Consider the following 15,046-nt stretch of genomic DNA (forward strand, 5'->3'; position numbering starts at 1 on the left):
GGGCATGCCAGGGTGTGAACACAGCACATCACATGCTCTGCAGAAGCTCTGCAACCTGTTGCTTCTCCAGTTTGTTATGACCTCTTACTGCACAAATCTGCACTTTATGATACCTTGTTAGCCAGCAGGAATATTTTTAGATATATTTATTCAGGCTACGTGACCATGCTGGGCCCTTTGTTCTTAATATACAACATTATCTTACTCTGGGAGTTGCAACTTTCCAATATTTTTAGATAGCAGATGGATCTCATATTTCAACCACACATGCACATGGCAATAGCCTACAGGTATAAAGAAACTTGTAGACATCAGAAATCTCATCATGAAGAGTGAATACACTTTAGGAAAACCTTCCAAAAGAAAAAAAATCCTTGAAACCAGCTCTCTTTTTGGGCAAATTTTTATACTTTGGTTCATTTGAAAATCTAAGCATTCAGCACATACTTAATTTTAAGCTTGGGAGTGGTCATATTAAAGTCAATGAGGGGAAATAATGCCTGCAACAGTTTTGCAGAAACAAACCCCTTGCACCATTAGGGATTTTCCTTGCTTTTATAATAAATTTATTTGATTGACTTCAGTCAATCTATTTATATTGTGAAAATATGACACCCTTTGTACACCAATCTCTCCCTGTGTCTCTCAGAGTCTGTCCCTGATGTGTGCACACAAACACAAACTGTTCCTGTGTGCTGACTGGCTCCTCATGTTGCTTGAGCAAAAGGTAAAATGATGATTTGTTAGCTCATCAAACCTTTTCTGAACAGGTATCATTTTTCTCTGTGTTCTTGTGGATATGTAAATATTGTAGGTTCTAAAAGAAGAAAATGCCAGAGGCACTGAGGCAGGTGTGTTACACAAACTAAAGCTCAGAGAAAAGCTGAGTGGCATCTGCAGCACCTGCCCAGCCCAACGGGCTGAGCTGAGTGAGAGGGTGAGAAATGGAGAGCTGAGGGCACAATAACACATCAGCACTGCCAGGGGATTGAGCTTTCTAAATACACTGATGCATAATGGGAACCTCAGTTGGAAACATGTTTAAATGATAAATACCTAAAACTAGGACAGTACCTGAGATAAATATGTTGTAGACTGAGAAGGAAATGCATTTTGAATTAATGTATAGATGTAGCCTTCACCTTGGCTTCTCTGAAGTATAATTTGCCCCAAATTAAAATAATCTACAAAAATTCTCTCTTGTGCTACCATGCTCAATACATTTACATGGAAAATACACAATCATTTTGAAACATAATTTTAGAGGTCTGATGTTAAAATCACAAATAATGACACAGCATTCCAGAAAATGCATCGGGGTCTCAAATATATTAATAATTCTAAAAAGCCATTTTCATGCTTCTAAGAGTTCATACAGTAACCTCTGGGCTCATTTCTGAAAGTGATTACTTGTGATGAACACAAACCAACTATTTGTGTAGGATCTTCCATATAAGTGTAAAAAATAACCTGAAATTTCAGTCTGGCCTCTGAGATATGTTGAAATCAAATACCTAAATGCAGAGGTTCACTCTGGAAACTTATTTTTTAGTTTCTGCAAAATGATTTTTCCAGATTAAAATTGCTGTTTCAGATTGCTTTGTGGCTACACATTCCTTGCTTTTGTTTAAAACATCTGTAGAGGCAACCAAAATATAAAACTTTTACTTTAATTAAGTTGCAGAGAACTTTGTCTATAAAGGCAATTATTTATAGCTTTAATATATACTTCAGTCACTCCAACTGTACCCTGAGGAAATGTTAATTTTTAAACTTTAATGTATTATTTTAATGTAACTTTCTCTGTTACTATTTCTGCCTTATTCTCAATTCAGGAAGCTACTTGGAAAACCCTTCTAAAAAAAAAAACCCTAGTTTAGAAGTCTACCTTCATTAAGAGCTCTATTGAAGTACCTACTTAAGTAGTGTAAATTCCTATAGAATTTATATCAATTTGATAAAAAAACTAAGTGTTTTGATAATAAAATTTTTGAAGTGTTTTGCCCACCTGTGCTGTGTGATGATAATTTTGTTAGACTTATATTTAACTATGGTAATATATTATCACACTTATCTTACTCTTACAATGACATTTACTGTGTAGCCTTGGGTACCTCCCTTCACCTTCTGTTTTCCTGACTGTAAACCAGGAACAATAACAGCACAGCCAGGAGTCACACACAGCCTCTCTGAGCTGTGCAAGGGGGGCTTGGCAGGCAGTCAGGTCATCAGGGCATCCCCTCCAACCCATTCTTCCCTCTGGCCTTCCTTTCCAGGCATCATGAAATTTCTACAGGAATGTTTTATATTAAATACAAATCTGCACTCCTTGCCCAGTATCAACAACCATCTGAAGCTGCTATGAATGTGAATTCTACTCAGAAAAAAACACAAACAAAACTCTTCCTTTGAGATGCAGGTCATGTTGGGGCATTAAAAGGAGTGCCCTCCTGACCCCTGCTCATGTCCTGAGGCAGCAGATTGGATTGCTTGGTATCATTGCCTTGGCTTGAGTAACTGCTCATAAAGTTACAGAGTTTGAAAATTCCTGCAACACCACTTATTTCCACAAACACCTACAGCTCTGGTTTCCAGAGGCCAGTTTTAAATTCAATAGAGAAATATTTCTTGTCTTTTACTGCCTTTCTTACTAAGGATCCCCCTAATTTCTTGTGGACTGAATGGAGTCCTACCAATTTTGTTAATCACTGCAAAAAAGCAATTTTTCATTTCCTGAACTTCCTTTTGTACTGATTAAAATCCTTCTCCCTTATATAATAAAATAAAAAGAAATTAATGCTCTATTACTTATTTGCTGTCGTGTTATCATTAATTGCACACCCAGAGTTAGAGTTTAAACAACAGATTTCAAAGATAATTAACTGTTTCAAATTAGTTCATGATGTTATAGAAAAGGAGATAAATCCTTCATTTTTTCTAGCATTGGATATTTTAGTAATTACTGTATTTAATACTGCTCTTTGAAGAACTGAAAGCACTATAATACTAAACAAAATATAGGAAGTTGCTAGCTCAAGAGGCTTATCTTTATCCTCTGATCAGAGAAATGAAATTGGATTTCCTGTGGGTCTTTTTTGCTTGTCTGTTCACCTTACAGCAAAGTACTGATCTAAGGAACATTTCTACATCACAGTTTCAGCCTTTACCAGTGATCAGAGATACATCACCCTTCTCCTTAAACAGGAATGATGGTGAGCTACTTTGTGGAAAGGGGAACCAGCAGAAAGAAAAGGAAGTGGTTTTGCCTCAAGTAGCCAAGGTGAAATGTTTGTTTTCACTTACCCTGAGAGCAGGAAACTTCACTTCCCAGGCTTACCAATGCCACACTGTGTGTTTATTTTTGCCTATACCCGTGAGAAATGAGAAGGGATTTCCCTGGCACGCAGACAGCAATGGCAGGGTGGGATTTGGAGGGGTCTCTGTTCACTCCCTGTGCTACTCTGGCAGCTGAGGAGAGCTCAGTGAGCTCCCCTGCCAAGGGACTGCCCCAGGCTGGCCTGGCTGCAGCCACCAGGGCCACCAGCTCCTAAAGCAGGGTCCCAGCTCCTTCAGAAATGGTGTTTCCAGGCTGCCACACACATTGGGGAACCCAACAACTGTAAGAGCAGCTGAAGCACAAAAAGGGTGTTATGTCCCCTGCTGTAAGGAGGAATGTGAGTGTGAGGAAAGTGTAGGATAAACCACACTGTCATAGGTCAGCCTAGAGCAGAGACCTGCTCACCTCCCACTGCTCCCTCACCCACAGGGAAAAAACACAGCAAAATATTCCCTGGGTTCTTAAACAGCTTCATTGCTTTTGGTACACTTTAGCACTTGTGGATAACATCAGTAATTTAAAAGATTAAATTACACCACTACCTCTCTGTGAAATTATCAGTGTGCCTAAAACTATTTACTAGAGTTAAATTATAGAGCAACAAGGAAACAAGTGCTCTATAACCAATGCAATATGAATTTGGTGCTTGGGAAATGCACAGCTATGTTTTCAAACACATGCCAAGAATTTTTCTTTTTGTGCTCTTGTGCTCAGGATGCTAAATATTTAACCTTATTCAACCAATGGTATTATGAAATGAAATGAAAGATCCTATCACATGGCCAACCCAACAGTTACACTGGGCTATTTAATTGTCTGGTTAACTCAAGCCAAAGTTCAGTGACCCAGAGCAGGTGAAATTCTCAGTGCAGAGTGTGATAACATCTTTGTGATCAGAACAGCATATGCCTTCCTAGCTCTTGTGCTCAGAGAATTTCTGTGCCTTTCCAGTGGTTAAGAGATGTAATTTTCTGTATCTTGGAGAGAGCAAAGTATCTTTCTGTGTACCAAACACAGAAAAACTGTGATGAGAATTGAAGGAAGAAAAAGGAAGAAAAAGGGTGGAATGTAGGAAAAATATTCTGAAGTTTTTATATTATAATTCTTCATTTGTAATATTAAAGGAATGTGCATATAAGTGAAAAAATAGCAACCTTGAAACGTTAAAGTGTAATAACAACATCATTTTTTTTTAGGAAGCTCCCCCACTTTTTACAAAGTTGCCTAACTTAAGCCACTAAATGGCAATAAATAAAATTGCCTAACTTAAGCCACATAAAATGGCAATTGTGGCTTATGGGCATTATTCCTTGAATAATTTGCATTTTCCTGTTCTTGTTCTTTGTGTTTCCATTGTTGCTGGAAATGTACAGGTCCCTGGGTGCACTAATTACTCTTGATGACCCTCCACTCCACAGACCCTGCCTCTAAGCCTGGAAATCCATATAAATTCAGGCCTGGAACTTCACCCCCTACTTGACCTGCCTTGTTGGAGAGCCTGTTTGAGTTCTGCCCTGGCCTGTGCTTGGCCATGTACCTTGTTGATACAGGTCCTGACCTATGGTCTGACTTCCTGACATGACCCTGACTGACCACTGTGGTCCTGCTTGCTCATCACTGGCTGGTTCTGATTTTCATTTTACTTTAGCTGTCAAAGAACAAAATAAGGTGTGTAATGTAAAATAGTTGGGTTATCGTGTAGCATGCAATGAAAATCTTGGGGTAGAATGGATATTTAGGGAAATGGTTATTGGGTAGACACCTTTAATTCATGATGTCTTCTTCCTCGAAGTGCTAGGAGAAGTTCTTCAGCAAAATAAGTTTCTCCTGATCATTTTAAAAGTAGGATTAATCAATTAGTGTAATGCTATTCAACATGACAAATGTAAGAGGATTAAGCCAAGCCTTGTTGAAAGACACCAAAAAACCAATACATACAGAAACTGAACATTGCAATAGAGAAAAAGGGTATTTGAAACCAAATCTATGGATTCTGTTTTCTGCTTTACTCCCAACACTTCTCTTATTTTCTTAAAGGCAAAGCTTTCACAATGGTCTTATCATGGATGTCTTCAAGATATTTAGCATCTGCAAGAACCATTTCTAAATTAGCCATAAGGAAGTCAAGTCTTTCTGAAACTTTTTGAGAGCATCTCAAAACTACCAAAAGCCTAGAAATCAATAATATCACCTGGCAGGAGATGTGAGCTACTCAAATTCAAGTCAAGGTCCAGCTCAACATTCTTATTGATGGTTTGGCAGGGAGAAGCTGTTTCCAGCACAGACTTTTCACAGACTGGCATGAGGCAACTACATTCTGTCGAGCATTCTGAGATTGCCTAATTTGTACAATATTTGAAACAATGTGGGCTTAGAGTCCTGAAGAGCAAGAAAGAGATGAACCAGATCACTCTGAAATGAATGCTTAATATATTATTGTGGATTTTTGTGAACATTTCTCTCTCAATGACTTGAACCTTAAATATGGTTCACAACTGAAACAATGAACAAAGTATTTCACTGCTTGTTTCAGTGACTTCCAGAGTATTAAACTTAAGCCTAACTTTTTAAAATGGAAAAGCCACATGGTGGCAGGAGAGGACACGGCATGTAAAAAACCTGTGATGCTAAATGTTTCTTTCAGATTTAACTACATAATGTTCCCTTCTACAGCACAGCTGAAGGTCTGTGGCTGTATTTTTAAATCTAACAGGCACTCATAGTTGCAATGTTTAAAAAAGTGTCCATGACTTCTAAGTTTCTCATACCAAGTTCACCAAGTTCACCAAGTTCACCAGGAATTATATAGTAAATATTAATATTACAGTGACTATTGAAATTATGTAGTAGAGTTAAGGTATTGAATCTGCAACTTGTTTTCAGATTGTTTACACTGTAATATATTCCCATAGCACCAGAGATTCAATGACTAGAAGTGATCTTCACACAGCTATTTTCCTATTGTGGTTCTTATGGTGACACTACCAATGACAGGTCATAAATACTGCTTCAAATTCACAACTCTATGAAAATGAAATATTTAACCATTATTTTTTTGTGTAATGTGCTATATCATGAACAGGTCTGCTGTGCAAAAATGAGAAGTCTGATTTTTCAGTTTAAGATCCAGTAAGAGCAGGCTAAACTTCTAATCCTCCAATTTACTACCATCTGGACATACCCTTCACTTTAATCACAATACATTGTTTGTAGGTGTCTCAGTGCAGTTCACACTGTTTTCTAGTTAATAGCCCATGGAAATAGCGATGCACTTACCTGCACACACTGTTGGTACCTATACAGGTGCAGCCAAAACTGAAGACTGGCCATTAATTTTGCAAGCAAGATTTAGTTCTGATAGCTGATTTCTAGAAGATAAATAATAAGTGGATTTTGCTGTTTATCAGATGTATAATTGATTCCTAATTCAAGAGCTGTGACTCTTTAACCTGTATTTGAAGAATTCAGGGCATCTTTTTCAATAATGCCATCATTTAAGTCACTGACTTGACACATTCCATAAAATAATTTTCTTCTAATCTGAATATTTCTTCAACTTCAATCTATTTTAAAATGTTGAATCTTACTAAGAACCATCCACATGATTTTTAGCATATTTGATTTAACGGGAAAGAAGACACAAAGAAATTCAATAGTATATAACTCTCTTATCTCCATACCGAACAGAGCAAGAACTTTCTGAGGACTGTAAACAGTGTTGTAAAGTTTCTGAAATCCTGGTGTCCCTCATCATAGCCCTGGTCACAGCCAGCTCTTAATGCTAACAGGAGCAGCACAGGCTACTCACTCTCTCAGAGGACAGGCTTATGTCTCTCTAAACTCTGGTTTATTGAATTTTTTCTTAAACCTACTGAGCACCAGTGTGGACCACACTGAGAAGTTTTCTAATAAGGAATTGTTTCAGTGATGAACTGCTCTGACAAGAAAGCATTCACAAAAACCTGAACTGTCTTGCAACTGAATAGTCTTCACTTCCCTGTCTGCTCTTTCTATACTCAGTTTTCATGGCTGAACTTCTCAGTTTCATTTTAAGTCTATATAATTCTCTATAATAATCTTGACTAACTTATTTCTCATGTTTTTCTACTCAAAAAAGCAATAGCTTTTCCTTTCCCTTCCCTTTTCCCAATATATGCAGAAAAGAGAATAATACAAGAGCTGTACACTAACCTGTAGAGAAAACCTTCACCACTGTTAATATTTGCCACTTTTGCACCTTCTGAAATATTTATTCTCTATCAGATTCTTGCTTGAATGTGAAAGAAATTGAATTCCTATGTTGTTTCTGTGCCATCAGAAACAACATAGGAAGCTTTTTTTTATTCCTTAGCTTTTTTTATTCCTTTCACCCAGGCACTGCCAGCAAATCTTTCATTTAGTCCTGCTAATTGTAACCCTAAGAGTTCCATAACTGCAGCCTTACCTGTCTTTAAAATGTGTCTTTTGCTCTACTTCTTCCTATAAACTGTTCTGGAGGTTTAAATAATTTTTCCCTAATATAATGCAATTGCCCTGTTTCTTCTTGCAAATAAGGATCTCTGATTTCCCTTGTGCTAATCCTTAAATTGTGAGTTGCTTGTAAATATTCACAAGGCTTCATTGTTTTAGTCCAAGTATAACTCTTTTACCGTGATGCTTACAGAAACATTTTGATGTCAACAGGCAACAAATAGTGTAAGGCTGATGCTTTTTCTTTATATCCTATTCTATCCTTCTTGTATATTGGCTGCATGAGCTAAAAATTCCTCAGGCTTTCCTTCAATCCATTTAATACAACATGAATCCACTTTAAGCAGCATGATCCTACTACAGTAAATGTGAAAAAATCCTGATGCAAACCCATGGAATGTCGACAGCAAGTTTCAGGCTGGGAAATACTGAAATGTTAAGAGATAATTGTTAGAAGATGATTAATTTTTACAAATGTGAGAAATTCAAAGTATCTGGTCACCTCCTAGTACTCAGTGTTCTAAGCAGTGTTGCACTGACTCCACATGATGTTCCCTGCACTTCAGTGTAGTCTGAGGTGATTTCACTCAGGTAACTGAAGTGGCTCTCTCTTAGCTCAGCCTTCTGCCTTGCTGTGTCATGAGAAATAACTGGACACTGAAAACACACAGCAGACCTCATAAACAAGGGTAGAAGGGAAAGAAAGAAAGAAAGAAAGAAAGAAAGAAAGAAAGAAAGAAAGAAAGAAAGAGCGAGCAACTCAAATGACATGAAGCCTCTATTTTCCCAGGAGAATCTGAGTGTGTCTCAAGTTAATAGGAGGTCACTATTTTGATCTAGCTTGAGCAACAGACAGAGGTGAGAGCATGTTAGCACTGATGAAGTGCAAAATCTGGCTGCATTGCTAGGCCTGATGTGTACCTGCTCAAGGAAGCAGCAGACGACCAAGTCATCTGCTTGTACTTTTAGGTGGACTCTTATGGTCCCAGTTACATGGCTGTTGTGCTGACAAAAATATTAAATCAGTGAGGATTTTAACTGTGCATACCAACTGCAAGAATTAACTCTATTTACTCTACATAAAAATGAAATTAGTTAATGTTGCTGTTTTAATATGTTCTAATACTTCTCAAACAGCCTTCAAAAGAAACACAGTTCTTAGAGATGACTGTCTGACTGTCTACTGGACATAGAACCAAGGCCATTAATGAGAAATTAAGAGGGACAGTTCTAGCTCCTTGATGGACCTCCTGATGGACAAGGACTTCAGTAGTGTGAGTAAAAAGCAATGGAGAAAATGTGAAAAATTAATATTGAGGCAGAAAATTCAGGCATGGACTGATAGAAAAGAAAATATTGGTCAGGCAGCTTGTAGTAAAGTTTGCCTGCGTGTTTTCTCACACTCTGAGTTGAGAAATACTTGACCCTTTGTGGCCTAGAAGTTCAGTTGCAGTGCTCATGTGCTTATCCGATAGCAAATCTCCTGGTCTGTTCTGTGTTGTTGAATAGTGAGTGATTCCTATCTCAAGAACATATTGGGAAATACAGCTTCACTTTTTTATGAGTGGATAACTGAAACTGCTGCTTTTTTTGTGAGATAATGTCACATTGCTATATTGAATGCCCTATAGCAATTAAAAGCCATTAGAGGGGTGAAAAATAGTGGTAGGTAAAGGCTGGGGTCAAGTCTAAAGTGTTTCATCTGTTGTTTACTTTTTGTTGCAAACAAGATCTTGCTAAAGTTTTTTTTTAATTTCAGTGAAGGAGTCCTGTTGAAGGAAAACCCTCTGTGCTGTGGACTTCTATTCAGGAGAAAAAATATTTTTTGATAAGAAGCAGGAATAACAAATACATATGCAAAGTTTAGAGAAGTATTCTTCCATATGTAGCTAAGGATTTAATCTCCCTGTGTTTATTTCAGTTTACAAGCTAAATTAATACAACTCAAATATCCTTCACTTCAAAATTCAAAATTATTCAAAATTTCAAAAATTAATGGCTGGTTAGTATTTGTAATTTCTTTGTAAAGATGAGTAATGTGGCTATTTAGCAACTGTCCAGAACAAGGAATATGAAATTACAATATGCTTCATAATCAGTAGTGATCTTGATCTTATTACAAATACTTGACTTAAAAATTTACAAAGCAAGTGTAAAAAATGTTAAGCACAATTGAAATAAATAAAACTTCAAAATCCAACACTTGATGCCATGCAATTTTTCACAGTGAGTTTACACACATTCACAAAACTAAAGCCCTTGCAAACACTAATTTTATTGGTTTCCTATGGTAAAGTCCACTATTCTATAAGAGTAGAAAAATATAACTCTTTTATCTGCAAGGTGAAGTTCTTCTCATATAAGACACTTTGTACTACTACCATAATTTTCTTACACATAAAATTAATAGGAAGGATGTCTCCTTCCTCCTTACCTGAGCCTGATCCAATTCTTTCAGAATTTAATAGATATTTTGGAAGCTTAACTTCTTTGAATCAAAATTTTTGAGGATACTCAAAGCATATATACTTAATACATAAAATTTCCAGAAGTATGCAATGTGTTTGCCATTGGATCCAGCATGCAGTCTGCAGTGATGTTTGCCATACAACACAGTTCTCATATCCACGTTTGACTTGTTCAAACCTATTACCCCAAGATAATGCAGTAAATGAGCTTGACTGTGTAAATAACCCTTATTACTTTCAAACCTAAATATAGCAATGAATAAAAAATAGCTTTCAATTTTCCATCAACCCAGAAGAGTTTTGTGTCATGAGTACAGTTTAAAACCATTCTTAGCCATATAAAGAATTTAACTTCTTAAAACTTTAGATTGTATAAGGATTTTTGAACATGTAACAACTTTTTTTTCTGAAAAAAACCTTCATTTCATTAATTTCAAGCTTTCAAAGTCTCTCTTTTCCACATGCAGTTCTTTTCTGTTTTCTGCACACAGACTTTCTAGAAATTAGAAATAATTTTAATGGAAAGTAACAATGCTGTATTCCTCACAATTTTAGCTTTTAGCCACCTTGTTGAGGCTCTCAGCAACAGTGAAATAGTGCTCATTTCATGACGTGAATAATAATTTATGAACTGAACAATGTTGTTAATGCCAATTCTTATAAAACACACAAGAAAAAAAACCAAAAAGCTTTTCTTTCTCTACAGCTTTCCCTGGACTGCTCAGTAAGTGAGAATGAGGAGAAAGGACTGCTGAAGAAGTGACACAGATTAGTCACTGAGTTCCTTGTTAGAGATTTTCTGTGCCCACCAAAGGAATTTCATGTTTGGCTACAACCAGATTTCTCTTCTTGTCCTCCTCTGTCACAGTCTGACTGATCTGTTCAAACAGCTTTGAAATCTTGGCAAACCTCAGGTGGTTCTGAAACTTTCGTGCAGCAAAAGCATAAAGCAGAGGGTTAATACAGCTACTGATGAATACAAGTGCTCCAGAGATGTACGCTCCTTTGTCTACAATTTCTTCCAATGCCAAAGACATCTCCTCATTAGAGAGCTCTATTTCAACAGAAATGACATCCAGGATGTTAAAGATGTGGTGAGGGAACCAGCACAGAATGAAAGCCACCACGACACTGGCAATGAGACGTTCTGATCGCTGCTTGGATTGGTAAGTCATTCTGCTTATTCTTCTTGCAACACACACATAACAAGTGCAAATAATTAAGAAAGGGATTACAAAACCTGCAAGGGTCTCCAGCAGAAGATAGGACACTTTCTGTCTATTAGAAGAATAGCTGCGACACGTGCACAGAAGTCGACCGTTCATTTCTTCTGTCTCTTGAAATGGAATGACAGAAATGCCAAAGGCAACAGACAGGAACCAAATGAGGAACAGAATCAAAGACATTTTTTCTTTTCTTCTGTATATTTGAATTGTGAAAGGGTAAAACACAGCCAGTAGCCTCTCCAAGCTGAGTGCTGTAATCAGAAATATACTGGCATACATGCTGCAGTAAATAATGAAAACCAGCATTTTGCAGAAGATGATTCCAAAAACCCATGAGTCAACAAAAGAGTAAATCCAGATTGGTAAAGTGATCAGTACAAGGACATCAGCAATGGCCAGGTTCAAGATCAGCAGGACTGAAAGAGATACCTTCTTCATTTTTGTACAAACAGTCCAGATGACAATGCAGTTCCCAGGGGTGCCAATTATAAATGACAAGGCCAGTATGATGCAGACTACTGACCTCACAATATTCCATGTTGAGTTGCCACTGCTTTCCTCAGCTTGACTCATTCTGGAAATTCTTCTGTTCTTGGTTGCTCTGTGCTCTGCTTTTATTCTGCAGGTGTTGGTGAACTACATGAAAGTTCTCCTCTAACTGATGTTCTGAAAGCTAATGCAGACTATGAGCTCACATCCTCATGTTTACTCTTACAGATATCTGACCACATATGGCAGATGGCCACATATGGCAGTTCCTGTTGTTTAGGAGGATGGGTATTTTTGCATACAAAGCAAAAGTAAAAATACAATGCAGGACCTGACTTTACTGTTAGTTATACATTCATTGTGCTTCAGCAAATTTTACAGCACGTTGGTGGTCTTTCTCAAGTGTCCCTATTTAAAGAAATGTACTAATGTTTTGATGTTACTCATCTAATCAATGGCCGTGAGGAGAAAGAAATCCTTTTTATGCTATTCTATTCTTGCTCCTATGAACAACTTGGCACTTTATATTATAAAAACAAAAAACAGAGCAGTGGCAGGTAAACTACAAATGGGCATTATATGTTTGGCATGAATTTTAAAGCACAAAAAATTGTGCTTACTACCTTCATGTCATCTTTTTTAATTCAGCAGAAAACAGTCAATCATATTTATAAATACTCTGGCATAAAGGAAATCAACTGTTTGTACTGTACTGGTACAACAAAGTGGGTAGGAGTTGTATTTCTAATTCTCTCGGAAATTGCAGTTCTTTACCAAACAATAACCATCAGAGTATTCTGTCTGGATGTAGACTTATAGGAGGAAATGCTCCATGTCAGAGAGAAAAGATATGACTACATTATTGTCCTGCTGTGCCAGCAATGAGCTATGACTTTTATGATTTTTCCTAGGGAACTTGGTAGTCAGTGTAGTACTCAAATCCTAAATGAATCATAAGTCCTTCAGAGCCTGGCCAAAGAGTATGAAACTATTTTTTTATCCTGATTTCAAAACATTTTTGAAGTTCATTTCTAAAATGTTAAAGGAGGAACTAGAACAGCAGAGCCAACAGAAATATTCAAGAAGTGGAACTGGAAGGGTATTTACCACTAAAAAAAGTTCACAGAAACAAAGGAGTTATTTATAGCTTTCTTAAATTTAAGAATGTGATGCAGATTATTTCCCTAATTTTACAAACCTGGCAAATGTAGTGCACAGTATTAAGTTTAAAAGTATTTTTCACCATGGAAAAAGGATTGTAACATCAGCGCCCCCAAAGCAGCTTAGCTGGTTTTGCTCTTGTAAGAGTATAATGAGATCAAAAGCAAATCCAGAATAACACCATTGAAGTCAAGTATTATATCTTCAAAATACTATTTGTGTAATTCAGATTTTAATTGGGATTTAATCTGATACATGATTCCAGTTCCTTTCATTTTGAACCGCATTTAATGAATATCGGGTAGGGGAAAAAATGAAAGAAGCTGTTTGTATTCTGAAGGGAATTTCTGAAAACCACATGTGAAAATTAACTAATGGGAGGAAGTGCTGGGCAGGATCTCTTCTTCCAATGAAATCACCTTTACACACATTATTTCTCCAGAAATATCTTCACAGACTATTTTAGTTTATTGCCCGTGGCATATCTAGATTGAACGAAGTTGCAGATTTTTATTGGAAAAAGACAATCAAGGAGAGATGTCCAGTACCTCTTGTCACCCAGTGCTGCAGGGACTGGCAGGTTCTTTAAGTAAAGTCAATCTAGATTATGATTGTTGTGTCATACACTGATTATCAAGACTTTAACCTGAATTGCAGAGGACTCAGGTGACTAAAAGCCTACATAACCAAAGACTTTAGATAGTAAAGAAAGCTACACTGATTACTAGAAACTGTGCTTAACTGAAAGCTGGGATAATTGCTAGAAGTCCTGTGTAGCAGTAAGATACACAAACTGCTAGAAATTGTAGATAACAACAAGGTATGCTCTTAAGTAAATTTTTATGTCATAATAAGTACACTGAGTGTAGCTACAATCTTGTGGCCAGCCCTCAATCCACCAAGGATCCCTAAAAGGACTTGTATGTTCTGTACCATTGTGTGACCCCTCTGTAGGATTTTTTTGTATAACTTTATTTTTGGTGGAAAAGAGCACTTGTCTGAACAACCATTGGTATAAGTATAGTTCTAATCCAGTAGTGTGTGGATGTGGTTGAACTTCTGAAGCATCTGGCCTTACATTTTCCAGAAACACCTTTCTCTACTTGAGTTGAAGTTTGCATGCCAAAGGGCCTCTGCCTTTCACTGTGTCTTTCATTTAAGCAAGAAAACAAATGAATCTCTCAATTGCAGCCACAGTCTGGAATTTCTGTTTCAGAAAAATTCCAAAGAAGTGTTGGACTGCTAAGATTTCCTTGAGTAAGACTCTGAAGCTAAGTTATTAGACTAAATATCTCAGACATTAGAATTAACATTAGCTCAGAAGCATGCTCCTGAACAGCTCTATGTGACTCCTGGATCACTAAGAAAACTTCAGATGGTAAGCTGTCTTTAATATTCTCTAAAAGTGTCTGTTTATCAAATTTAAATTAGTAGAACACAAACTTTATAGGCAATTTAGCAAATATTTTCATTATTAGGGGGAGCAATATAGTGTAGTCAATAACTGCTAAAAACAACAGTGGCTAAACAATTCAGTATCTTACTCACCCTAGTGGCCACATGTGGGTGGGCTTTAATGTATGAATGCATTTGGACTTTGAATCACAGAAGCTCTGGTCCACTTCATCACAGCAGTGAAATTAAGCTGCATCTGTATGTTTAAAAAACACAGTTTAAGTTTTTTGTGTACATGCATATCATAAGTAGTGCAATAAGTCAGTCATCAATCCAGGAAACTTTCTGTAAGTCTGTTACTTTTAGATGGGCAAATAACTTCTGAAAACTTTCCAAGCTCAAAAAGTCCATGCTACTGCTATGAAACAATTAAAATAGAATTTGCTTTGCCTTAAATATCAGGTGTGTGTTTCTCTCATCCTTCAAATTATTTATTTCAC

The 15,046-nt window shown here is 36.9% G+C and overlaps 1 protein-coding gene across 1 annotated transcript; it reads right to left on the bottom strand.

Annotated features, from left to right (window-relative positions):
- Positions 1-9,664: 9,664 nt before the first annotated feature.
- On the bottom strand, positions 9,665-12,210 carry LOC139596290 (leukotriene B4 receptor 1-like). The gene has a single exon (XM_071440427.1). The coding sequence runs from the start codon at positions 12,072-12,074 to the stop codon at positions 11,064-11,066; it is 1,011 nt and encodes a 336-aa protein (XP_071296528.1). The 5' UTR covers positions 12,075-12,210; the 3' UTR covers positions 9,665-11,063.
- Positions 12,211-15,046: the final 2,836 nt, after the last annotated feature.

The sequence above is a fragment of the Agelaius tricolor genome, unplaced genomic scaffold, assembly GCF_023055355.1.
Source record: "Agelaius tricolor isolate 1412-34295 unplaced genomic scaffold, bAgeTri1.0.p SCAF_15, whole genome shotgun sequence".
NCBI classification, from domain to species: Eukaryota; Metazoa; Chordata; class Aves; order Passeriformes; family Icteridae; genus Agelaius; species Agelaius tricolor.

Excerpts from the sequence above, each read along its gene's own strand:
- LOC139596290 (XM_071440427.1), bottom strand. The coding sequence starts at position 12,074 with ATGAGTCAAGCTGAGGAAAGCAGTGGCAACTCAACATGGAATATTGTG.